Genomic DNA, 25,388 nt, shown 5'->3' on the forward strand with positions numbered 1-25,388 from the left:
TCATGATTCTGGTGGTTCATGGGCATTTACTGACTTACAGATGAATCACTCCACACTCTGCCTTCATTTTTGAAGGTCTTTTCGTTGTATCTCTATCTATTCCTAATGTGTGTATCTGTCTCTGTGTCCAAATTTCTCATTTTTCGTAAGACCGTTGGTCATATTAGCAAGGATCCATGGTAGTGACATTATTTTTTAACTTTACTGCATTCTTAATGGTCTGGCTAATGACATAAATGTGTCTTTTTGAGGTGACACAGTTCAACCCCAAAGAGTACCCAGTCAGTGGAAAAGATTAATTTACGGCAATCATAATGATTGACTAGTTTAGGATTATTTCTATGAAATAGTCATAGAAATTGAAGCATAATCTGGCAAAGGTTACCGCTGAAGATGCAACTCAAAGCCAAAGAGGACAGAACTTTAAAACTTAAGAAAATATCCTAGAGCCTTTTATACAAATGTTCTCAAAGACCTAAAATTAATTTAGTCACACCATATCCTATGAACTTTTACTTTTGTGTTCTCTCAGCTGCACTTAATTGATGCCTTAAAGTAAAAAGTAAATTTTCTTTTTCTCTCTGGCAGCTGTGAAAGATAAACCTGGAAAATGAGAACAGAAGGCATATCAGCTATGCATCACCTCCTCCAGAGTGATTGTTCACTTATGAGGAAGTGATTGAGGTTCTGACTGTGACTGGGTAGCCCCAGGTGAATGGAGATTACCCATACAGTTAAATCAGATTGGAGAGTAGAAGTAATATTTTGAATACAAAAACCCCCCTCTTTTTAGATTCAAAGCCTATGTAAATAAATGTAACTTCACTATGAAAAAGAAGTGTGTGCATAATTATGGGATATATTGTAGGTAACATACTTGGATTATCCAATCAGCACGACTTTTGCAGTAAGCAAAAGACCTGGCATGGACAAAGTATCATAGAGCTAGCAGAAGAGTACTAGTTAAACAATCTGTTAACTGCATTCATATTCTACCCTGCCTTTGATGAAGACACTTAGATCAGAGTACTAGTTAAACAATCTGTTAACTGCATTCATATTCTACCCTGCTAGTACTCTTATATTCCTACCTCTTAACTAATACCTCAAATTCCTACCAGTTCTAAAATTCTGTGCTTATATGATGAATTCTTCCTTTAGGAATATTGGATAATGTAACATTTGAGAAATTATTTTATTCAAGATGATTTTGTATTAAGTGGTAAATAAGATGGAATTTTATTTAGTGGAACAGGTATATTCCACATACATGATTTCACTGCCATGAGCCACAGTTTTTTTTTCTTTTGTCTCCAGGATTATTGCTGGGGCTCGGTGCCCGCATTATGAATCCACTGTTCCTGGAGGATATTTTCCCCCTTTTGTTGCCCTTCTTGTTGTTATTGCTGCCATTGTTGTTGGCTAGGACAGAGAGAAATTGAGAGAGGATGAGAAGACAGACGGGGGAGAGAATGATAGACACCTGCAGACCTGCTTCACCGCTTATGAAGTGACACCCCTGCAGGTGGGGAGGCAGAGGCTGGAACACGGATCCTTACACAGGTCCTTGCACTTGGTGCCATGTGTGCTTAACCCGCTATGCTACCATCCCCTCCCCCTTTTTCTTTTTAATACAGACAAGGTGGAAGAAAGGGAGGGACATACAGCATGGGGCTTGAACTTGAATCACATACATGGTAATGCAGGCACACTACTGTGTGATCTTTCTAATCTAAAGGAGAATTGTTAAGGCTTTAAAATAAATGTGTATCTTACTCTTTCATAAAAATGATGAATTCAAAATATGATTGTATATGACGTAAATGATGCTGTTTGTAAAGCTGATTTATTTAAAATTTGTAGATCACTTCAGTGCTAATACCTCCCAAAACAAAATGCCAGAAATATGAGAAATAAAGGAATTAATTTAAAATGAGTCAACAAGATTTATTATAAGTACCCTTACTCCTTAGAGCCTTTATAATAGGGAACTATAATAGTTGCTTGTTTATTCAATTGATTTCTTTTTGTTTGGGTATTCAAGATTAGTTCTGTTCTGTAGCTCAGAAGTCAAGTGTGAGTTCCAGAGCTTTGGCTAATTAAATTGATTTACAAACCATTCTATACAAGTAGCCTGTACAAACCAATATTTCAGTATTTTGAACATTATCACTTAGCTTTTTCGCACTAAGAACAGACAGTTCTGCAAAGAGCTCTGAATGCTTATGCTCGGCCTTAAGGGAGGACTTTTGCCTGATAAGATCCACAATGTCAGATGCACTCTGAGTTCTGGTGCACTTCAGAAAAGGACACAGAGCCTGCTGGTAGATTGCTAGATCCCAGCATTATAAAGGCACAATGCACAGCCAGCTGAGTGCTCAAGTGGAACCATGTGGGGAGGCGAGAAATAGAGAGACAAGTTGCAGAGTTGAGTGAAGCTTAATGTTCTGGTCAGAGAAACAGAAAAAGGTCAGAGTCTGGGCAAGTGTAGGAAGAACAAGACCATGCCAATTTATATGCCAACATCAGGGCCTCTCCAACTGATGCATTCCATTTGCTTTTAATTATCAGCATACCAAAGGGCTTTTTGTATCTTGTAAATAAGCATGACAAACAAAATTAAGCTCTAGCAGGTGCAACAAGCTTATGTTGTCCTGAGCTAAAATGGTCTTAGCTAAGATTTGCCTGTTAAGCAACTTGCCAAACAGAATTGATGACAAAGAAAGAATATTTTCTTTTTTTTTTTAATTTTTTATTTAAGAAAGGATTAGTGAACAAAAACATAAGGTAGGAGGGGTACAACTCCACACAATTCCCACCACCCAATCCCCATAACCCACCCCCTCCCATGGTAGCTTTCCCATTCTCTAGCCCTCTGGGAGCATGGACCCAGGGTCGTTGAGGGTTGCAGAAGGTAGAAGGTCTGGCTTCTGTAATTGCTTCCCCGCTGAACATGGGCGTTGACTGGTCGGTCCATACTCCCAGTCTGCCTCTCTCTTTCCCTAGTAAGGTGTGCCTCTGGGGAAGCTGAGCTTCAGGACACATTGGTGGGGTCTTCAGCATCCTGGTGGCATCTGGAACCTGGTAATTGAAAAGAGAGTTAACAGATGAAGCCAAACAATTTGTTGAGCAATCATGGATCCCAAGCTTGGAATAATGGAGAGGAAGGGTTAGGGAGGTAGTCACTGCAAACTCTAGTGTACTTCTGCTTTCAAGTATTTATTTTGCAGTAGTTTATGGATACGTGTGCACATAAGCTCTCTCTCACAGAAACTGGTGTATATCTAGGTTATGGGACTTTGTTAGAAAGTGAACTACCTGAGATGAAATTAGAGTGTACTATAAAAGGAAAGGTCTCACCCGAGTAATGAAGTTGAAGGGTTGTTATTCCACACGTGAAGTCTCTGGATACAGTCTGAGGTGAAGCATGTTGAGGTGGCAATCGTTGCTTTGGTGAGGTTGTGATCTGCGGATGCAATATTATTTGGTTTGGATTGGGAAATGCATAAGGGAAAGTGGGCCCTATCCAAGGGTTCCAGGACTGGGGGAAGTAGGGGCTCCATAGTGAAGATGTGAGGTTCCTGCTGTCTTAGGGTTCAAAAAGACAATTGATAGTTAATATTATCATCACATTATTTGTTAATTGGGTTAACATTGAAAAGTCCCTTTGTTATGGTTTGCTGTACAGTACCCAGTATCTTGTATATAGCTGTGCTATTGGATGCTTCTAATCTACTTGGTCTAGGCTTTTGAGAGAGTCCGCATATCAAATACATAACCTATATATTAAAAAGATTCAGTTTGTCTTTTGAGAAACTTTGAGACATACAATTAATTTCCCCCTCTCATATTAATTAACTACTGATTTATATGTCTACATTTTGCTAGGAGTGTACATAAACAACATTCCCACCACCAAAGGACTGTGACCCATCCCTCCCGCCCACTCCCACCCCCCCACTGGCCCAGGAAGCTGCATGTCTACCCCTCACCACAGGGTTTTTACTTTGTTGCCCTACTTACAATTTGATCAGGTCCTGCTTTTAGTTTCCCTTTCAGATCTCCTTAGTCAGCTTCTGTTGATGAGTGGGATCATCCCATACTCATCTTTATCTTTCTGACTTAGTTCACTTAACATAATTCCTTCTAGCTCTATCCAAGATGGGTCAGAGAAGGTGGGTTCATTGTTCTTGATAGCTGCATAGTATTCCATTGTGTATATATACCACAGCTTTCTCAGCCACTCATCTGTTGTTGGGCACCTGGGTTGCTTCCAGGTTTTAGCTATTATGAATTGTGCTGCTATGAACATAGGAGTACACACCTCTTTTTGGTTGGGTGTGATGGAGTCCTTGGGGTATAACCCCAGGAGAGGAATTACTGGGTCATATGGAAGGTCCATGTCTAGCCTTCTGAGAGTTTTCCAGACTGCTCTCCACAGAGGCTGTACCAATTTACATTCCCACCAGCAATGTAAAAGGGTTCCTCTGTCCCCACATCCTCTCCAGCATTTGTTGCTGCTGTCCTTTTTGATGTATGCCATTCTTACAGGAGTGAGGTGGTATCTTAGTGTTGTCTTAATTTGCATTTCTCTGACAATCAATGACCTAGAGCAGTTTTTCATATGTTTGTTAGCCTTTTGGATCTCCTCTGTGGTGAATGTTTTGTTCATTTCCTCTGCCCATTTTTGGATGGGGTCATTTTCTTTTTTGGTGCTAAGTTTGCTGAGCTCTTTATATATTTTGGTGATTAGTTTTTTGTCTGATGTCTGGCATGTGAAGATCTTCTCCCATTCTGTGAGGGGTCTCTCTGTTTAATAGTTTCTTTGGATGTACAGAAGCTTTTCAATTTGATGTAGTCCCATTGGTTTGTTTCTGCTTTAGTCTTCCTTGCAATTGGGTTTGATTCATCAAAGATGTCCTTGAGGTGTATGTGGGAAAGTGTTTTACCAATGTTTTCCTCTAAGTATTTGATTGTTTCTGGTCTGACATCTAGGTCTTTGATCCATTTGGAGTTGATTTTTGTTTCTGGTGAGATAAAGTGGTTCAATTTCGTTCTTCTGCATGTTTCAACCCAGTTTTCCCAGCACCATTTATTGAAGAGAGCCTCCTTTTTCCATTTAATCCTTTGGGCCCCCTTATCAAAGATTAGATGCCCATAGGTGTTGGGAAGAAAGAATATTTTCTTCTTTCATTTGACAATTTCAGGTTGTATAATCTAAGCAAAGTGATGCTCAAACAAGTGTAGCTGAGATGAATTATTTTTATTTTAGAATTATTTTAGGCCAGTTACTGTTGATTACATTGCTTTGATGTAAACTTTAAGACATGGTATTTGAGCTTAAGGTGCCAAAGTTGGACGTTTCCATCCAAGAAATTTTAGTGGGTCTCTGCCATTTGAAAGCTCCCTAGAGCACATGGGTACAGCTGTTTCACTAAGCAGTATTATGGTGTCATTTCTGAAGGGGATAATGAAATTCCAGCACACAGGATTGTGTCTGTAAATCAAAACTTACACTGGGATAAACCACATTTTCCTGCAGTGGAACAAGAATGAGGCATTTATATGTTAATTTAAGTCTGGATTCAATCCTTCCTTGCTCTTTTCATTTCATTTATTTTATTTTGTATTAATTCTCTCATTTATGCCCATGCACACTTTAATCAGAAATCCTTTACTAAGATGGACAACCAGATGTATGAGGTGGTTGAGGTCTGGTTCTTCAAAAAAGTAAAGACATTAATTAGGTGTTCTCAGGAGATTCCTGCCAGTGAGAGTTCCACACAAAGTTGGTGCTCCCCAGAGGAACTTCCTAAGAGGCTTTGCTTATGCCGTAATACTTTTTGGCTTTTAGCTTAATTAGCAGTGAAACACGAAGTATCGATGTGTGATCATGTGTGAATGCTAATGCACTTCCTTTATTTTATGAGGTATTTGTGTTTGTATTTTAGAAGTCTAAAAGAATGACTGAATGTGGAAAGAAAACATAAAGCTTATGTTCAGAGAGTTCGTCCTCCAGTTTCCCAGTGGCTTTTAATTATCTAAGAAATATGAGGGGCCAGATGGTGGTGCCCTTGGTTAAGCGGCACACATTACAGTGCTCAGGGACGCAGGTTCAAGTCCCTGGTCTCCACCTGCAGGGGGGGAAGCTTCACAATCAGTGAAGCAGGGCTGCAGGTGTCTCTCTATCTCTTTTTCACTCTGTCTCCCCTTCCCTTCTCAATTTCTCTCTGTCTCTACTCAATAATAAATAAATCAAATTTTAAAAAAAGAAAAAAAAATATGAATAAAATTAAATGTTTAGATTATTAAAAGTAAGCAGTACCTATTATATCTACACTGTATCATCAATAAATAGAATTGTGTGCTAAGATGAAAATAGCTCTAATATTTTTAAATGTTATCAAACTATTAATATTACATTATGTGACAAATATCATGTGATAATCTATGAATGCAAAACTAAAACAATATAACATTGTCCCTACAGAAATTTCACCAAAAGACTAGCAGCCAAATATATGAACAGTGATATCTTATTATTTATTTAATTGCTAAAATAGAATCAAGAATACCATACATTCTTATATAAGTAGAGATCAAAGAACTTTCTATAAGGGAAGGGCCATCTAAATCAGGACTATAACTTCTATGGAAGAGAGGAAATGTAGGAATACTAAGTAGAATTCACAAATAGCCAGACTTGCAAAAGCATCACTAGAGCACATGGTTATTTGTAGACCTGTAAGAAGTTTTCTTTAACTGGAATGTAAAATTTTAAGGAAAATTTTGTGTAGTATGTTAGATAATACTATTCCCAAGAAGACAACCTACTCCAAACTTTAAAATTGTCTCTTTTCCCTTTCTAGTTTATCATTGTGTAACACCTTCTAATTTTTTGCACTTTTTTATTATTATGTTTTTTTAAACATTTTATTTATTTTGGATAGAGTCAAAGAGAAGTTGATAAGACAAGGGGAGATAGAAAAGGAAAGAGAGACACCTGCGGCACTGCTGCACCACCTGTGAAACTTCCTTCCAGTAGGTGAGGACTGATAATATGAACTTGGGTCCTTGTCCACTGTAATGTGTGTTCTCAGCCAGGTGTGCCACCACCTGGGCCCATTTTTCACTTTCTCAAAAGCCACCTAATTTACACATGGAAGTTCCTGGTCCCTAACCGCAGGGAAGAATGAAAGTTGCTGGTCCCTAATTGCTGGGGGGAAGCTTCATGAGGGAGAAATTTGCTGAGCAATGAATTAGTTCTAGAGTCGTCTTTCTTTCTTTCTCCCTTTCTTTTTTTTATATTAATTTTGTGTCTTTTTTATTATTGTTATTATCTTTACTGGCTAGAGACAGCCAGAAATTGAGAGGGAAGGGGTAGATAGAAAGATAGATAGATAGATAGATAGATAGGGGGAGAGAGTTACCTGCATCACTGCTTTACCACTCTCAAAGCTTTCACCCTGCAGGTGGGGACTGGATCCCGGGTCTTTGCACACTGTAACATATGTGCTCAACCAGGTACACCACCGTCTAACCCCATTTTCTCCCTTTCTATATCTCTCACCTCTCTCATTTTTTTCCTTTAAATAATGAAAATAAAGGGGCCAAGTGGTGGTGCCCCTGGTTGAGCACATGTGTTACAGTGTGCAAGGACCCAGTTTCAACCCCTTGGTCCCCACCTGCAGGGGAGAGGCTTCATGAGTGGTGAAGCAGTGCTGCAGGTGTGTCTGTCTCTCTCCCTCTCTACCACTCCCTTCCCTTTCAATTTCTGGCTGTCTCTATCCAATAAATTAATAAAGATACCAAAAAAATTTAAGAAGATTCTTTTAAAAATAAAAAATAATAAAATAATAAAAATAAAGAAAAAGAAAAATGGAAAAATGGTTGCTGGGAGTTGTAAATCTGTGGCACAGAAATCAAGACCCAGCAATAACCCTAGTGATGATTAAAAAAATAATAATAATAAACTCTTTTTCACAGCATCATTGCCAAATACACAAATTAAAGTCTAATTTATACATTTAGAAATCACCTTGAACGTTTTCTTGATAAACATTTTGCAGGTTGTGATTAGATGTACCTGAAGTTATTTATTTAGCCTCTAGATTCACTTATGTTGTTGACATGCTGATAACAAGATTGGGGGCTAAAGTCTTTTTTGCCTAGTAAGACTAAGAGAGAATTTAGCATAAGGCTATGGTCTTATTATAGAATGTACAGATGTGAGAAATAGGAACTATAATATTAGATAAAGAAGATAGGTCAGAGAAATATTAATAAGGTATCCTTGAAAGAACTTAGCAAGAAAACAAAAGTGAGGGGTAGGGGAGAGACTCCTGGATCAGTTCCATGTTCCTAACTGAATAGATGGTGGTGATAACGTGAGTAAGCTTGGTACTGGGGGCCAGGTGGTAGTGCCGTGGGTTAAGCGTACATGACACAAAGCGCAAGGCTCAGCGTGCAAGGATCCCGGCTCCCCACCTCCAGGGAAGGTCGCTTCACAAGCAGTGAAGCAGTTCTGCAGGTGTCTATCTTTCTCTACCCCTCTCTGTCTTCTCCTCCTCTCTCGATTTTTCTCTGTCCTATCCAACAATAATAACAACAACAATGATAAACAAGGGCAACAAAAGGAACAAAAGGCCTCTAGGAACAGTGAATTAGTTGTGCAGGCAAGCCCCAGTGATAACCCTGGAGGCAAAAAAAAAAAAAAAAAAGAAAGAAAAAGAAAAAGAAAAGAAAAGAAAAAAGAAAGAGTGGTGACTAATTGTGAGGTAAGATTATATTTTAGTAAAAGGCGAAAGATTTATGCGATCTGAAGAGAAACCAGAGTATATTTTAGTTTTGGACCATATTGTATGTCAGGCTATAATAGTTCATATTTTATTTTCTTTGAAGGATTTGGTTTCATTCTAGCAACATCCCAGACTATTTTCAAGCAGTTAGTGTGGAATGCTTCTATAGAATCTAAACACACGGGGACAGGGCAGTGATACAAGGGGCTACTTGCACATAGTAAAACTCTAAACATACTCTTTATGTTGGTAATTTTTTCCTTCTCTGTCAGATGATTACACTTACTTTTTACTTATGTTGAGACACAAGCTAAAATGAAATGGGCAAATACCTCGTTTTATTTTTTTTTTTACTTCATATTTTTTCTACTCCTCCAATATTGAATTGAGCGTCTTAGACATGCCAAAGTTTGGTGAGTTTCTAAATTTTCTAAATCATTTAGTTTTGGCTAAAGGTCTGCAAAGACTGAATATTCTAATATTTGTTGTCACACCACAACATTGTGCTTGGACATGTAATAAAAAGCAGATATTAACAAAATTTCTATAATGATTTTAACAATTCCATAACTATGTAAGACTTGATGTCGTGGTCCGGGAGGTAGTGCAGTGGATAAAGCATTAGATTCTCAACCATGAGGTCCCAAGTTCAATCCCCGGCAGCACATGTACCAGAGTGATGGTTCTTTCTCTTCTATCTTTCTCATGAACAAATAAGTAAATTCTTTAAAAAAAAAAAACACTAAACTTCATGCCATTTCAAGATTTTCAAAAGCAGCAGCAGCAGCAGCAGCAGCAATGTTTTGACATTAAATGCTACCACAGGGTAATATCATCATTTATTCTTTTTATTTAAATGTAGAAATATTGTCTCTTTTCAGTTGCACAAAGAGAAAAGGAAAAGGAAAAAGAAAAGGAAAAGGAAAAGGAAAAAGACAAAATAAAAGAAAAAGGAAAGTCAGAGAAGAAAGGTATGGTATATTTCTTATTGATGTTTTTATAGCTTGCTTACTTCAGCTTTGACCTCTCCTTATTTTACATAACATTGAATTACAAAATATTTATTATTACCATTTCTTTGGAATTCATTGTGAGAAATGTCATTTCTTGGTTGAAAGAAACAGAACTGAAGAAAAACTCTTACTAATTTATGTTCTAAATGTTTATCAAATTTCTCCTAGAAGTTTTAAAACTGCTTTGGTTAACAGATGAGTACACATTTTCAAAAAATAATAGCTCGTCTGTTTTGTAATACTGTCTCGCTATTTTAACTTGTATTCTTTGATGATTACCTGTTAGACTAAACTTCTTATATTATTTCACTTCTATTTATTTGCAATAGAGAATGTTGTCTCTTTGTTGGCTACATAGATATATTGTGACAAGCCTTCTGGCTTTGCCCCCACCCTCTGATTCCCTATTGTGTACCAACCACATATGCAAAGAGAAAACCACTCTTAGGAACTTTGTGTACATCTTTTCAGAGCTTCAACATGCACTTATAAGACAATCACTGCTTTTCAGTATTTTTTGCACAAGGTTTAACATGTCCTGTTTCCTGGATTTTGCTATCTAACAATATATCCTAAAGGTCTTTATCAACAAATAGATATTCTCCAGATTTTTGATGAATGTGCATAGGATTTAAGTGGAAATATTTTCTTCTATTATCTCTTTGAATTGTTTATTCTTTGTAGCTTATAGGACTTATGTGTGATTGTTAGTGATGCATATTTCTTGTATAACTATTCAAACTCACTTCCCATTTCCACAGATGCATTAGTATATGATTTAGCTACATGCATACCTACTCTGTTATTCTTTCAAATAATTTTCTTAATTGTTATTTTTAGAGCCCCCTCCTCCAGTTAGTTTTATAGTCCATGTTAGGGATTATCAGTGTGCATAGTCATGTGTGTATATACAGAGGTGTCTGTGTGTATTCAGATTCTTGAATTTTTACGGCATAAGATGTTCATATTTCTCTTGTTATTAATGTCTTTGAATCCTCATCCAATGATTAATTGAATAGTTACTACTGTTTTCCACAAGTTAAATAATTTTGTTTTCTATTTTATTTTTTAAAATTTCTATGTATAAAAGGAAATACCGGCAAAAAACACAGGATAAGAGGGATACTACTCCACACAATTCCCACTACCAGAACTCCGTATCACATCCCCCTCCCCTCATAGCTTCCTATTCTTTATCCCTCTGGGAGTATGGACCCAGGGTCACCATGGGATGCAGAAGGTGGAAGGTCTGGCTTCTGTAATTACTTCCCTGCTGAATGTGGGCATTGGCAGATCGAGTCATACTCCAAGCCTGTCTCTCTCTTTCCCTAGTGGGATGGGGCTCTGGGGAAGCGGGGCTCCAGGACACATTGGTGGAGTCTTCTGCCCAGGGAAGTCTGGTTGGCATCATCTTAGCATCTGGAACCTGGTGGCTGAAAAAAGAGTTAACATATAAAGCCAAACAAATTGTTGACTAATCGTGAACCTAAAGGCTGGAATAGTTCAGATGATGAGTTGGGGGCTCTCTGTTTAGTAGATAGTTAGTTAGTAGGCCTATTTTAGTTATATTAGTTATATTCCAAAGGGCCCATGACTATACTTTTATTTTTTTTTTCTTTTCTGAGTCTGACATCTGATCTGCAGGTATATCCAAGTTATTGTCTGGTGAGATGATGTCATGGCTGAAAATAGGACCAGAAAACTGGATCAAAAAAGAGAGTAGCTCCCAAATATGGGAAAGGTGTATAAATATTGTTGCCTGCAAACCCCACTGATTTGATATGATCTGAGGCCCATATTCAGCTTTAGGAGTCTATGTGACCTCTGCATCCCTGTAGATCTGAACTCAGATTCTGTGGTCATGAGTAGGAACATTCCAAACTGCCTCAGTTTCAGGACTTATCTTCCTCAGATGGAACATAGAGTATTTTGTCCAGCTATTTTATAATTGGTTTTAATTCATCAAAGACCCACTTGAATGTATAATGTGAAACAAAATTTCCATCTAAATTTGTATTCTTCTTTTAAATTAATCTAGTCTAAGATACTAGGACTAGATTTCAATGAATGTGTGCATGACACAAATGAACTGCTGAGTTATCTTATCCTCAGAAACATTCCACTTGCAATATTTAACTATACGATTAGGTGAAACATAGTTCACTCTTCTTTACTCCACATTAATATTTGGAAAGCTTAATATAATTTTTATGTAATTAATGTTTCTCAGGTGATAACATAAATGAAATTCAATACAACTCTCTCTCTCTTTTTTCCCATATATAAGCAGGTGTCTATTGGCCATCTTCTATTGAGGCATATAGATCTATTTGCATCAACTTCTGCACAGTTTGAATAAATAAAATACATTGGAATTTCTAGAGTTTCTAGCCTTCATTTTTTTAAAAAAAACTTGATTTAATGATCAAAAAGACAACAGGATAAGAGGGCTACAATTCCACACAATTCCCACCATTAGAGATCCGTATCCCATCCCTTCCATTGGAAGCTTTCCTGTTCTTTATTCCTCTGGGAATATGAACCCAAGATCATTATGGGGTGCCGAAAGTGGAAGGTCTGCCTTCTGTAATTGCTTCCCCACTGAACATGGGCATTGGCAAATGGATCCATGCTACCAACTTGTTTCTATCTTTTCCTAGATCGCCGCTCTACTCATTGCAGGACCTATCTTCCTCAAGTGGCAGAGTATACTGACCCAACCTCTCTTCAGAGAATGGGGCAGTCCCTATGAATGTTGATCCACACTGAGGGCAAGTTCCTGTAGAGGCCTACAGGAGGGTTCATTATGCTGTTCCTGATGGAAATGACCAGTGACAGTATCTGCTAGAGCTCTAGGCCCATCATGTCTACGTGGGAATCTCAAGATTCCTTGACTAGGGCCCTGGATGATGGAGTGCCCGGTAGTGGCCAAAAGAGTCATCATTAAAGTATTCCAGTCTCTTGTCCCATCCAGCTTTTGTCGTTCTTGCATTGTCTGACAAGAATAGCCTCAGCCTGAGTGAGGGAAGTGTAACCAGAAGTGTTGGTCTGCTTCTAAATTGTGCTTCTAAGACCCCTTCTGTTGCATTGCTTGACGCTGTGGTCTATTTACATAATCATTGTTTTGTTAGCATTGGTTTAATCCCCACTGGTTTGTGCTCTTTTTCCACTCTGCCCCCTCTTCTAGTCACATCTTGTTTCCCACTGGTTCGAGAGCTTTTTCCTTCTCCCCACCCCCTATCCTACGTACTTCCTCTTCTGACCTGATACTTTCACCTCAGGAGATATAAAGGACAGGGCTTTCTAATGAAGAGAGATTAGATTGATTGATTGCACTGCATCCCTGTTCATCAATAAAGATTGAACTGCATTCCCAGCTCAGCTATGAGTCCCTGGTCAGCTGTCTCCCACCCGAGAAGCTAGCCTGGCAAGAAGTAGGTGAGGAGGGTATCTAGGTCTAAGTAGAAACTATTTGATTAAGGACTTTATGGTACCTAATACAAAAAGTGTCTTTTTTTAGGTCTTTATACTTGCTTGCTGCACTTATTGAGTCACTACAAACTATTTTACATTAAGGTACATATTTTTCCCTTAACTTATGGGTACATGCACACATTTGTTCTGTCTCATGGGCACTGGTCTATGTCTAGGTTCTGTGGCTTTGTTAGGAAGTGCACAGCCCGATATGAATTGAGGAGTCCTATGAACTAGGAATGGTCTCACAAGAGTACTGGAGCTGAGGGTCTGACTTTACATACCTGGCATCCCTGGACACAATGTGTCGAGGTGGTACTGGTTGAATTGATTTGGTGGAGCTCAGTAGATGCTGTATCAAATGGTATGGGTTGAGAGAAACTTACTTATTCTTTATGCATCTGGGAGCATGGACCCAGGATCATTATGGGATGCAGAGGTGGAGGTCTGACTTCTGTAATTTCTTCTCCACTGGACATGAGCACTGACAGGTCAATCCATACTCCCAACCTGTATCTATCTTTTCCTAGTGGGGCAAGGCTCTGAAAAGATGGGGTTCCAGGACACATTGATTAGGTCGTCTGCTCAAGGGTGTCAGGTTGGTGTTACAGTAACATCTGCAACTTGTTGGCTGAAAAGCATTAAGATATTAAGCAGAACAAATTGTTTAATAATCTGGAACCTAAAAGTAAGAATATAACAGATGAAATTTGGGGTCTCCATTTTAGAAAAATCCAGGAAGTCTATTTTAGGTATATTCCAAGGGGCCCCTGACTTTACTAATTTTTGCGGAAGCCCAACAGCTAACATGCAGGGAAGCTAAATGTTATTGTCTGAGAAGATGGTATCAGAATGGTAAACAGGACTAGAAGGTTTCTTTATCCCCCTGGGAGTATAAAACAAACATCTCTATGCACAATATCTATGGAGTGCAGCAGGTGGGATGTCTGGCTTCTGTAATTGATAATTCACTAGATATGGGCATTTACAGGTCTTTCCATACCCCCAGCCTGTCTCTGTCTTTCTTCAGCAAGCCATGACTCTGGAGAGGTGGGAATTCAGGTCTAATTGGTGAGGTCATCTGCCTAGGGAAGTCAGGTAGGCGTAATGGTAGCTTCTGTAACATGGTAGCTGAAAGAAAAAATTAAGATATAAAGCAGAACAAATTGTTTAATAATCAGGAACCTAAAGGTTAGAATATAGCTGATAAGATTATCTTTCACCATGGCTAAATATGTTTGTTATAATAATAGGTGAGAAATCATTGCCCCTAAATTTTAAATGTAGTATAAAATATGTTCATATTGAAAAACTGGAAGAAAGATACATTGTAAGTACCCTGATATTTGTTGTATGTTAATTGAATAACTTTAAAAAACATTTTATTAGTGTGTTTATTTATTGGGCAATGACAAAAAGAATTCAAGAGAGAAAGGGGAGGGAAAGACAACTGCAACATTGTTTCATCTATTGCAAAACTTCACGTTTCACGTGGGGACTGGAGATTTGAACCCAGTCCTTGACCTTGTAATGTGTACAAACAAGTGGTACACTACTGCCCAGTTCCTTGAAGGACTTTTCATAATGAGATAAATCGTCATACTATAACCTCATGACCTTGTATGAATTGCACCCTGCTGAATCTGGCATAGTACTCCTTTCACTAGCCTTGCCCAAGCTGTTATATAAAACCTTATGTAAGTGGGTGCAGGGTGCTGGTGCACCTGGTTGAGCGAACACATTATAGTGCATAAGGAGGTGGGTTCAAGTCCCCGGTCCCCAACTGCATGGTGAAAACTTCCCAAGTGGGCTGCAGGTACCTGACTGTCTCTCACCCTCTCTATCTCCCCTTTCCCTCTCAATTTCTGGCTATCTCTCTCCAATACATAAATAAAGATAATAATAAAAAAATAATAAACTTCTTATAGAAAATGACGTAGGCTGAGAGATGAGACTGTGACCCTGAAGCTGGCAAGTGGGAAGGTGGAAGATAATCTGCTTTCTCAGTAGCTCTACAATGCTTGGATAACTTGGCCTTTGCTAAAGCTTTCTATGAGGTGTACATATGTTCTCCAAAATTCTGAGGGGCTTAATGGTCAGCTCTATTTTGTATAACATTGTTACTCTTTGGCATTGCAGTAATTTTACATTATGGCATTATATAAGTTTGCTGTGCGCATTGCAGGAAATCAGTATGTGTATATACACTATTAAATTTACCACTGTGCATTTAGTCCCCTTACTCAGTTTCATCACACAACTGCCTTTCCCTTTCTCTTCCTTTTTTCTAGCCAGTAATTGGTCATGTATCCCAAAGTTCACTTTTGTTTAACATAGTTCATCATTTGTTGAATTTCTCTCTATATAATATCTATGGGAAATCATAAGATGTTTTTTCTTTCTTCGGCTTATTTTCCTAAGAATGATAGTCTTATCAGATTCCATCCATGCTATTGTAAATTGGCAGAATTTTATAACTTTTGTAGATGATATGTATATATATCTACATATATATATACTTAATGTATATATTTAAATTCATCAAATAATTTATGATCACTTAAATTGTTTATAGTTCTTAGCTACTATAAATACACTTCAATAAATATGGGAGCGGACACAAGTCTTTCAATCTTTTTTTTTTTAAAAGATTTTACTTATTTATTAATGAGAAAGATAGGAGGAGAGAGAAAGAACCAGACATCACTCTGGCACATGTGCTGCTGAGCACTGAACTCAGGACCTCATGCTTGAGAGTTCAATGCTTTATCCACTATGCCATCTCCTGGACCACTCAATTAATCTTTTATGTATGTTTCTGATTAAGTTCTCAGAACTGGCTTACCTGTGTTATTGGGTTGTGTGGACTTCCATCCTTCTCTTCTTTCCCTCCCTTGTCCCACCTCCCTCCCTTCCTACCTTCTTTCCTCTTGTTCTGCAAATCCTGGGCCACATAAATGTGTGATTTCACCACTCCAGGCCTCTTTTTTCATTTATTTAGAAAGAGATGGAGACGGGGAGCACCACAGCAATACTGGATCTTTCTCCATTGTCACAAACCCTCCCATGTAGTGCCAAGATTTAAACCTGAGTGATTTATGTCAAGATATGCACCCTACCCAATGAGTTATTTTCCTGGCCCATCTTATTTTTTTTTTTAATTCTCTTTATTTATTCATTGGATAGAGACAGCCAGAAATTGAGAGGGAAGGGGATGATAGAGAGGAATAGAAACAGAGACACCTGCAACTTTGCTTCAACACTCATTAAGCTTTTCCCCTGCAAGTCAGGACCATAGGCTAGAACCTAGGTCCTTGCTCATTGTAACATGTGTGCTCAACTAGGTGTGCCAACACCTGGCCCCTCCCACCTATTTTTTAAATTTTTTGAGGAATCTTTATATAGCTATCTAAAAAAAGGCTACTCCATTTTATACCCTCAGAAGTGTGTAAGTTTTCACTTCTCTTCACATGATTTATTTAGCGTTAGTTTTTAGGTGATGCTCGTTCTTACTGCTATGAGGTAATAGCTCATTATTGTTTTGGTTTGTAATTCTCTCACAATCAGAGAAGGTTGATATCTTTCCTTATTGCTTTAAATTAATGAACTAAGGGACTAGAGCATGCGCAACATCACTGGGTGGCCATTTTATCCATATATATTTATGTTAGAGGGAAAAGACACAGGAGTGAAGGAAAACAGAGAGAATGATAGGAGAGAACCCCCTCCCCCTTTTTTTTGCCTCCAGGTTTACTACTGGGGCTTAGAGCCTGCAATAAGAATCCACTGCTCCTGGTGACCTTTTTTTTTTTTCTGTTGTTGTTGCTGTCGTTATTGTTGTTGTTGAATAGGACAGAGAGAAATTGAGACAGGAGGGGAAGAGAAAGTGGAGGAGAGAAAGATAGACACCTGCAGACCTCCCTGTAGGTGGTGAGCCAATGGTTTGAACCCAGATCCTTGGGCCAATCCTTGCATGTGCTCATAACCCCCTGCACTACTGCCTGGCCCCCAAAATAGCACTTCTAAACCTCCCATAGAACTCTGTTGGTATTGTCATGGTGTTCCCATATGTAGGTAGGGGTTAAATACAGAGTCATTTACTTGCACACTGCCCTTGAACCACCAATATGATTCAACTTTTTATCTTACATTTTTATTGAAGAGAGAGATGCACACAGTCATGACTCCATAATTCATTGTTTCACTAGTCTCTGCTCTTTGTGCTTTTATTGACTGCTGGGGGTTGGCCAAAGAGAAGGCATGCACTCTACTTCCTGAACCACATCTCAGACCCTTAATTTTCATTTTTTATTCTCTAATGATAAATGTTAAAATACTGAAATTATATAGTTATTTGGGCAACCACTTCATCACACAGCTTAATGTACTTGAAATACAATAGCAGAATGCACATGCTGTTGACATTCTCAGATTTCCAGTAATTACACTTGTGAGAGACACAAGTTTCTTTTTACCAATCTATGTTAATAAAATTAAAATAAATTAGTCTGTATTAATTATTAATACTATTGTTTCTACATAAGCAATAAGAATGAATGTTTTTCTTTTCTTTTCATTTGTTAGGCTAGAAAGAAATTGAGGGGGGTTGAGAGGAGGAGAAAGAGAGACACTTGCAGCCCTGCTTCACCTCTTGTGAAGCTTCCCTCTGCAGGTGGGGTTTGAGGGCTTGAACACTGGCCTTCGCTCATGGTAACATATGCCCTCAAACAGGTATGCCACTGCCTGGCCCCCATGCAAAATTTTAAAATAGTGTGTGTAACATTGGCCAATTAAAAATATGTATTTAGGGAGTCCAGCGGTAGCACAGCGGGTTAAGTGTACGTGGTGTAAAGCGCAAGGACTGGCCTAAGGATCCTGGTTCGAGCCCCTGGCTCCCCATCTGCAGGGGAGTCGCTTCACAGGTGGTGAAGCAGGTCTGCAGGTGTCTATCTTTCTCTCTCCGTCTCTGTCTTCCCCGCCTCTCTCCATTCTCTCTGTCCTATCCAATAACGATGACATCAAGAACAACAATAATAAAACTACAACAACAAAACAAGGGCAACAAAAGGGAAAATAAATATTTAAATATATATGTATTTAATCAGTAAACTTTCATAGTAATTTTATATTCGATTAGTGATTTGTGGAAAGAGATATTATCACTTATCAATTATTTGGACAATGTTTTGATTGTCTAAATGTTCTTGTAGTGGAGGGTATACAGAAAGTAGAAACATGGCAGTCAGTGCTTACAACAGTCTTTTACAGAGAATTACTGCTCACTTTCATCCTTGATAAAAACTGTTTTCCTTAAACAAAGCTTTAAATCTGTTTTAAGTATTTCTTCTTAAACATCCTGAAGAGATTAATTCTTCCTGATACTGTTAATTTCTCTAAATAATATAAAAATGTCTTTCAGTATTCATTTTTAAATCTAGTCTATTTTAATATTATTTATTTATTCATTCATTATTTGTTTTACCAGAGCAATGTCAGGCGTAGGCTTTAATGGTGTTGAGACTGAAACCTGGGGCCTTTGGAGCCTCAGGAATGAAAGACTTTTTGCATGACCATGATGCTATCTCTACCATACTAATATAAAATTTTTAAAATAGACTAAGACTAGATTTCAAAATTATTTCTAAGTCATAGTGTACAGATCTTAAAATTAAGCATTATTGTTTTTATAACCTTTATAACTCTAAAATATATTCATTCTTTCCACCAATGTTCAAAATATCTCAGTGACTATAAAGCTAAGCTAAAGGGAGTTGTTGGTTTCAAAATTACTAAATATATGCTAATGTACATATTATTTTCATTTAAGCCACTCACAAGGAAAAGATTGAGAAAAAAGAAAAAGCAGAAGCAAAGACAATGGCAAAAGGTATCCTTTCCTTTATTATTTTCTTAAAAGTCTTTTTACTTTAAAAGATTACATTTTGAGTAACAAAAAGCTGGATGACTATGAGCATTTTGAATTTTTTATATTAAAAATCACTTGGTCTTACACTCAAATTTTAGTAAAAAGATGAATATAATGATGATTTGTAAATATATAAGAGTTTCTCAGTATGTCTGAGAATAAAATGAATAGCTTCACTACTTGTAGTGGGCAGAAATTTGGTCTTTAAAATCTTTATCTCTTGATGCCATGCATGATGTTCATTACGTGGCAAAAGGAACTTGTCTACATATTTAGAGCTTGTCTAAAATAGCAATGTTGTTATACGCAATGCTGTGGGCTCAATGTAAGTCTATGAACAAAATTGAGGAGATTTGATGGAAGAGGAATCTGAATTGTTTGAAGGGCCTATTCCCAGTTGCTACTTTGAAAACTGAAGGAACATATATAAAACATGAGAAGGAAATTAATTCTGACAATGTGTTGAATACCTGTTGAAGTTGATTCTTTCCCAAAGCCTTCATTAGGAAATGCAATCCAGTAATTAACTTGATTCTAGTCTTGTGGACTATAAACAAAGAGCACAGTTAAGCCATTTTGTGCCAAAATGTTTTGTCATGGAAATCACGGGCTATTCTTTCCTTTTCTCTCCATTTTTCCCCCTTCATTTCATATATATATATATAATTTTAGGGTTCTAACAAATGTTCTTTGTATAATGGATAATTTTTTAGGAAAGCAGAATAAGATAAAAATGAATAAACTGTAATTTTAATCAAATACAAAATACTAATATATAATATTATTAATGATGTATATTATTGATATAATTTTGTGGTATTTATAGTATTAACTATAAATATACCTATAATTTTAAAAATAGATGACTAGTATTAAAGAATTTCCTTCTGAATAACTTTAATTTCCAAAGACATGTCCATGATACAGAGCATATTTTCTGCTTTGTTTCAAGAACAGCACTGCCCCAGAGCAGCAACTGACTAAACCACCTCAGTGGACTTTAAGGGTCTCTCTTGGGGTGTAGACACAACCTCATACCCATATTGTATAACTGACTATGTCTACAGCTTATTAAAATTAAGAAAGAGGGGGAAATAAGATGATGATTAAAAGAAGAGTGGGGTAAACATTTTTGGAGTCAGGATGTCTAATTGACTAACAAATACTGCAGTTTAATAAAATAAAGAAGTTTACTACTGTTTTTCTTACTTTCAAATACTTCATCTCGATGTGACTGGATAGATATATATATCCCATCGCATGTCTTAAAATACATTTTAGGGTATCATCTCCATAGGTTACATTAAAGCAGTGTATCATTACTTTTTTTAAAAAATTTTTTATTTAAGAAAGGATTAGTGAACAAAAAACATAAGGTAGGAGGGGTACAACTCCACACAATTCCCACCACCCAATCCCCATAACCCACCCCCTCCCATGGTAGCTTTCCCATTCTCTAACCCTCTGGGAGTATGGACCCAGGGTCGTTGAGAGTTGCAGAAGGTAGAAGGTCTGGCTTCTGTAATTGCTTCCACGCTGAAAATGGGCGTTGACTGGTCGGTCCATACCCCCAGTCTGCCTCTCTCTTTCCCTAGTAAGGTGTGTCTCTGAGGAAGCTGAGCTCCAGGATACATTGGTGGGGTCTTCAATCCAGGGGAGCCTAGCCAGCATCCTGGTGGCATCTGGAACCTGGTGATTGAAAAGAGAGTTAACATATGAAGCCAAACAATTTGTTGAGCAATCATGGATCCCAAGCTTGGAATAGTGGAGAGGAAGGGTTAGGGAGGTACTCACTGCAAACTCCAGTGTACTTCTGCTTTCAGGTATATATTTTGCAGTAGTTTATAGATACATGTGCACATAAGCTCTCTCTCACAGAAACTGGTGTATATCTAGATTATGGGACTTTGTTAGAAAGTGAACTACCTGAGATGAAATTAGAGTGTACTATAAAAGGAAAGGTTTCACCCGAGTAATGAAGTTGAAGGGTTGTCATTCCACATGTGAAGTCTCTGGATACAGTCTGAGGTGAAGCATGTTGAGGTGGCAATCGTTGCTTTGGTTAGGTTGTGATCTGCGGATGCAATATTATTTGGTTTGGATTGGGAGAGGCATACGGGAAAGTGGGCCCTATCCAAGGGTTCCAGGACTGGGGGAAGTAGGGGCTCTATAGTGAAGATGTGAGGTTCCTGCTGTCTTAGGGTTCAAAAAGACAATCGACAGTTAATATTATCATCACATTATTTGTTAATTGGGTTAACTTTGAAAAGTCCCTTTGTTATGGTTTGCTGTACAGTACTCAGTATCTTGTATATAGCTGTGCTATTGGATGCTTCTAATCTACTTGGTCTAGGCTTTTGAGAGAGTCCACATATCAAATACATAGCCTATATATTAAAAAGTTTCAGTTTGTCTTTTGAGAAACTTTGAGACATACAATTAATTTCCCCCTCTCATATTAATTAACTACTGATTTATATGTCTACATTTTGCTAGGAGTGTACATAAACACCATTCCCACCACCAAAGGACTGTGACCCATCCCTCCCGCCCACTCCCACCCCCCACTGGCCCTGGAAGCTACATGTCTACCCCTCACCACAGGGTTTTTACTTTGGTGCCCTACTTACAATTTGATCAGGTCCTGCTTTTAGTTTCCCTTTCAGATCTTCTTAGTCAGCTTCTGTTGATGAGTGGGATCATCCCATACTCATCTTTATCTTTCTGACTTAGTTCACTTAACATAATTCCTTCTAGCTCTATCCAAGATGGGTCAGAGAAGGTGGGTTCATTGTTCTTGATAGCTGCATAGTATTCCATTGTGTATATATACCACAGCTTTCTCAGCCACTCATCTGTTGTTGGGCACCTGGGTTGCTTCCAGGTTTTAGCTATTATGAATTGTGCTGCTATGAACATAGGAGTACACACCTCTTTTTGGTTGGGTGTTATGGAGTCCTTGGGGTATAACCCCAGGAGAGAAATTACTGGGTCATATGGAAGGTCCATGTCTAGCCTTCTGAGAGTTTTCCAGACTGCTCTCCACAGAGGCTGTACCAATTTACATTCCCACCAGCAACGTAAAAGGGTTCCTCTGTCCCCACATCCTCTCCAGCATTTGTTGCTGCTGTCCTTTTTGATGTATGCCATTCTAACAGGAGTGAGGCGGTATCTTAGTGTTGTCTTAATTTGCATTTCTCTGACAATATGGAAGGTCCATGTCTAGCCTTGTGAGAGTTTTCCAGACTGCTCTCCACAGAGGCTGTACCAATTTACATTCCCACCAGCAATGTAAAAGGGTTCCTCTGTCCCCACATCCTCTCCAGCATTTGTTGCTGCTGTCCTTTTTGATGTATGCCATTCTTACAGGAGTGAGGTGGTATCTTAGTGTTGTCTTAATTTGCATTTCTCTGACAATCAGTGACCTAGAGAAGTTTTTCATATGTTTTTTAGCCTTTTGGATCTCCTCTATGGTGAATGTTTTGTTCATTTCCTCTGCCCATTTTTGGATGGGGTCATTTGCTTTTTTGCGGCTAAGTTTGCTGAGCTCTTTATATATTTTGGTGATTAGTTTCTTGTCTGATGTCTGGCATGTGAAGATCTTCTCCCATTCTGTGAGGGGTCTCTCTGTTTGTTTAATAGTTTCTTTGGATGTGCAGAAGCTTTTCAATTTGATGTAGTCCCATTGGTTTGTTTCTGCTTTAGTCTTCCTTGCAATTGGGTTTGATTCATCAAAGATGTCCTTGAGGTGTATGTGGGAAAGTGTTTTACCAATGTTTTCCTCTAAGTATTTGATTGTTTCTGGTCTGACATCTAGGTCTTTGATCCATTTGGAGTTGATTTTTGTTTCTGGTGAGATAAAGTGGTTCAATTTCATTCTTATGCATGTTTCAACCCAGTTTTCCCAGCACCATTTATTGAAGAGAGCCTCCTTTTTCCATTTAATCCTTTGGGCCCCCTTATCAAAGATTAGATGCCCATTGGTGTTGGGATTTACTTCTGGGCTTTCAATTCTCTTCCACTGGTCTGTGTGCCTATTTTTGTTCCAGTACCATGCTGTTTTGATGATTCTGGCTTTATAATATTGTTTAAGGTCTGGGAGTGTGATGCCTCCATTTCTGTTTCTTTTCCTTAAGATGGTTTTGGCAATTCTAGGTGTTTTCAGGTTCCAGATAAATGATTGTAGTGTTTGTTCTATTCTCTTAAAGAAGCTTGGTGGAACTTTGATGGGTATTGCATTAAATTTGTATATGGCTCTGGGGAGATTATTCATTTTGATGATATTTATTCTTCCAATCCATGAGCATGGGATATCTTTCCATTTCTTGGTATCAGTTTCTATCTCCTTGAGTAGCGACGCATAGTTTTCAGTATACAAGTCTTTCACTTCTTTGGTCAACTTTATTCCTAGGTATTTGATTTTGCTGAAACAGTAAATGGGAGGGATTTCTGGATGTCTTCTTCAGATTTAGTATTTGCATAAAGAAATGCCACTGATTTTTGTACATTGATTTTGTATCCTGATACCTTGCTATATTGCCTAATAACTTCCAGTAACTTTCTACTGGATTCTTTAGGTCTTTCTATGTATACTATCATATCATCTGCAAATAGTGAGAGCTTGACTTCTTCCCTTCCAATCTGTATCCCTTTGATTTCTTTCTCTTGCCTGATTGCTATGGCAAGAACTTCCAATACTATGTTGAAGAGTAACGGTGAAAGTGGACAACCCTGTCTAGTCCCCAATCTGAGGGGGAATGCTTTCAGCTTCTGTCCATTGAGTATGATGTTGGCTGTAGGTTTGCTATATATAGACTCCACTATCTTGAGGAATTTCCCATCTATTCCCATTTTTTGTAGAGTTTTGAGTATGAATGGGTGTTGGATTTTGTCAAAGGCTTTCTCTGCATCTATTGAAATAATCATGTGGTTTTTGGCTTTGCTTTATTTGATGTGGTGAATGACATTGATTGACTTACGGATGTTGAACCAGCCTTGCATTCCTGGGATGAATCCCACTTGGTCATGATGAACAATCTTTTTGATGTGTTGCTGTATCCGGTTGGCCAAGATCTTGTTTAATATTTTGGCATCTATGTTCATCAGAGATATTGGTCTGTAGTTTTCCTTTTTTGTTCTGTCCCTATCAGCTTTTGGTATCAGGGTGATGTTGGCTTCATAAAAGGTGGAAGGGAGTATTCCTGTTTCTTCAATCTTATGGAATAGCTTAAGAAGTATGGGTATTAACTGTTTCCTGAAAGTTTTGTAGAATTCGTTTGTGAAGCCATCTGGTCCAGGACTTTTGTTGTTGGGGAGATTCTTAATAACGGTTTCAATTTCTTTGTCTGTGATTGGTGCATTTAGATTTTGTAGTTCTTCTTGGTTCAGTTTTGGAAGTGCATAGGTTTCTAGGAATTGTTCCATTTCTTCCAGGTTCTCTAGCTTGGTGGCATATAGTTCTTTATAGAAGTTTTGCAGGATTCTCTGGATTTCTGTGGTGTCAGTTGTGATATCTCCTGCATCGTTTATAATTCTATTAATTTGAGTCTTCTCTCTTTTTTTTTTTGGTGAGTCTGGCTAGGGGTTTGTCAATTTTGTTTAATCTTTCAAAGAGCCAACATTTGCCTTCATTGATCTTTTGTATGGTTCTTTTATTTTCGATGTTGTTTATTTCTGCTCTAACTTTAGTGATTTCTGTCCTTCTGGTTGCTTTAGGGTTCCTTTGTTCCTCTTCCTCTAAGTCCTTGAGGTGTGCAGTAAGGTCGTTCATTTGGGCTTCTTCTTGGTGTTTAATATGTGATTGTATGGCTATAAGTTTCCCTCTCAGTCCTGCTTTAGCTGTGTCCCAAATATTTTGATAGGTTGTGTCTTCATTTTCATTAGTTTCCAGGAACATTTGAATTTCCTGTTTGAGTGAGTCTCTGACCCAGTGGTTCTTAAGGAGCATGTTGTTTAGTTTCCAAATTCTATGTCTTTTAATAATTTTCCGTTTGTTGTTAAATGTTAGTTTTACTCCACTGTGGTCTGAGAAGATACTTGGGATGATTTCAATGCTCTTGAATTTATTGATGTTGTCTTTTTGGCCTAACGTGGTCTATCCTTGAGTATGTGTTATGTGGATTTGAAAAGAAGGTGTATTCCAGTTTTTTGGGGTGGAGGAGTCTGAAAATGTCCAAG

General features: G+C 38.0%; 1 protein-coding gene across 7 annotated transcripts in view; it reads left to right on the plus strand.

Annotated features, from left to right (window-relative positions):
• The window catches only part of LOC103126218 (triadin), a 279,909-nt gene that overhangs the window by 108,088 nt on the left and 146,433 nt on the right, over positions 1–25,388 (plus strand). For all 7 annotated transcript variants that reach the window (XM_060190509.1, XM_060190515.1, XM_060190512.1 and 4 more), the window contains exons 6-7: positions 9,680–9,769; positions 19,113–19,172. In XM_060190509.1, the coding sequence (XP_060046492.1) occupies positions 9,680–9,769; positions 19,113–19,172 (150 nt within the window). The remainder of the gene's footprint in view (positions 1–9,679; positions 9,770–19,112; positions 19,173–25,388) is intronic.

This window comes from Erinaceus europaeus, chromosome 4 (assembly GCF_950295315.1).
Source record: "Erinaceus europaeus chromosome 4, mEriEur2.1, whole genome shotgun sequence".
In the NCBI taxonomy this organism is placed as follows: domain Eukaryota; kingdom Metazoa; phylum Chordata; class Mammalia; order Eulipotyphla; family Erinaceidae; genus Erinaceus; species Erinaceus europaeus.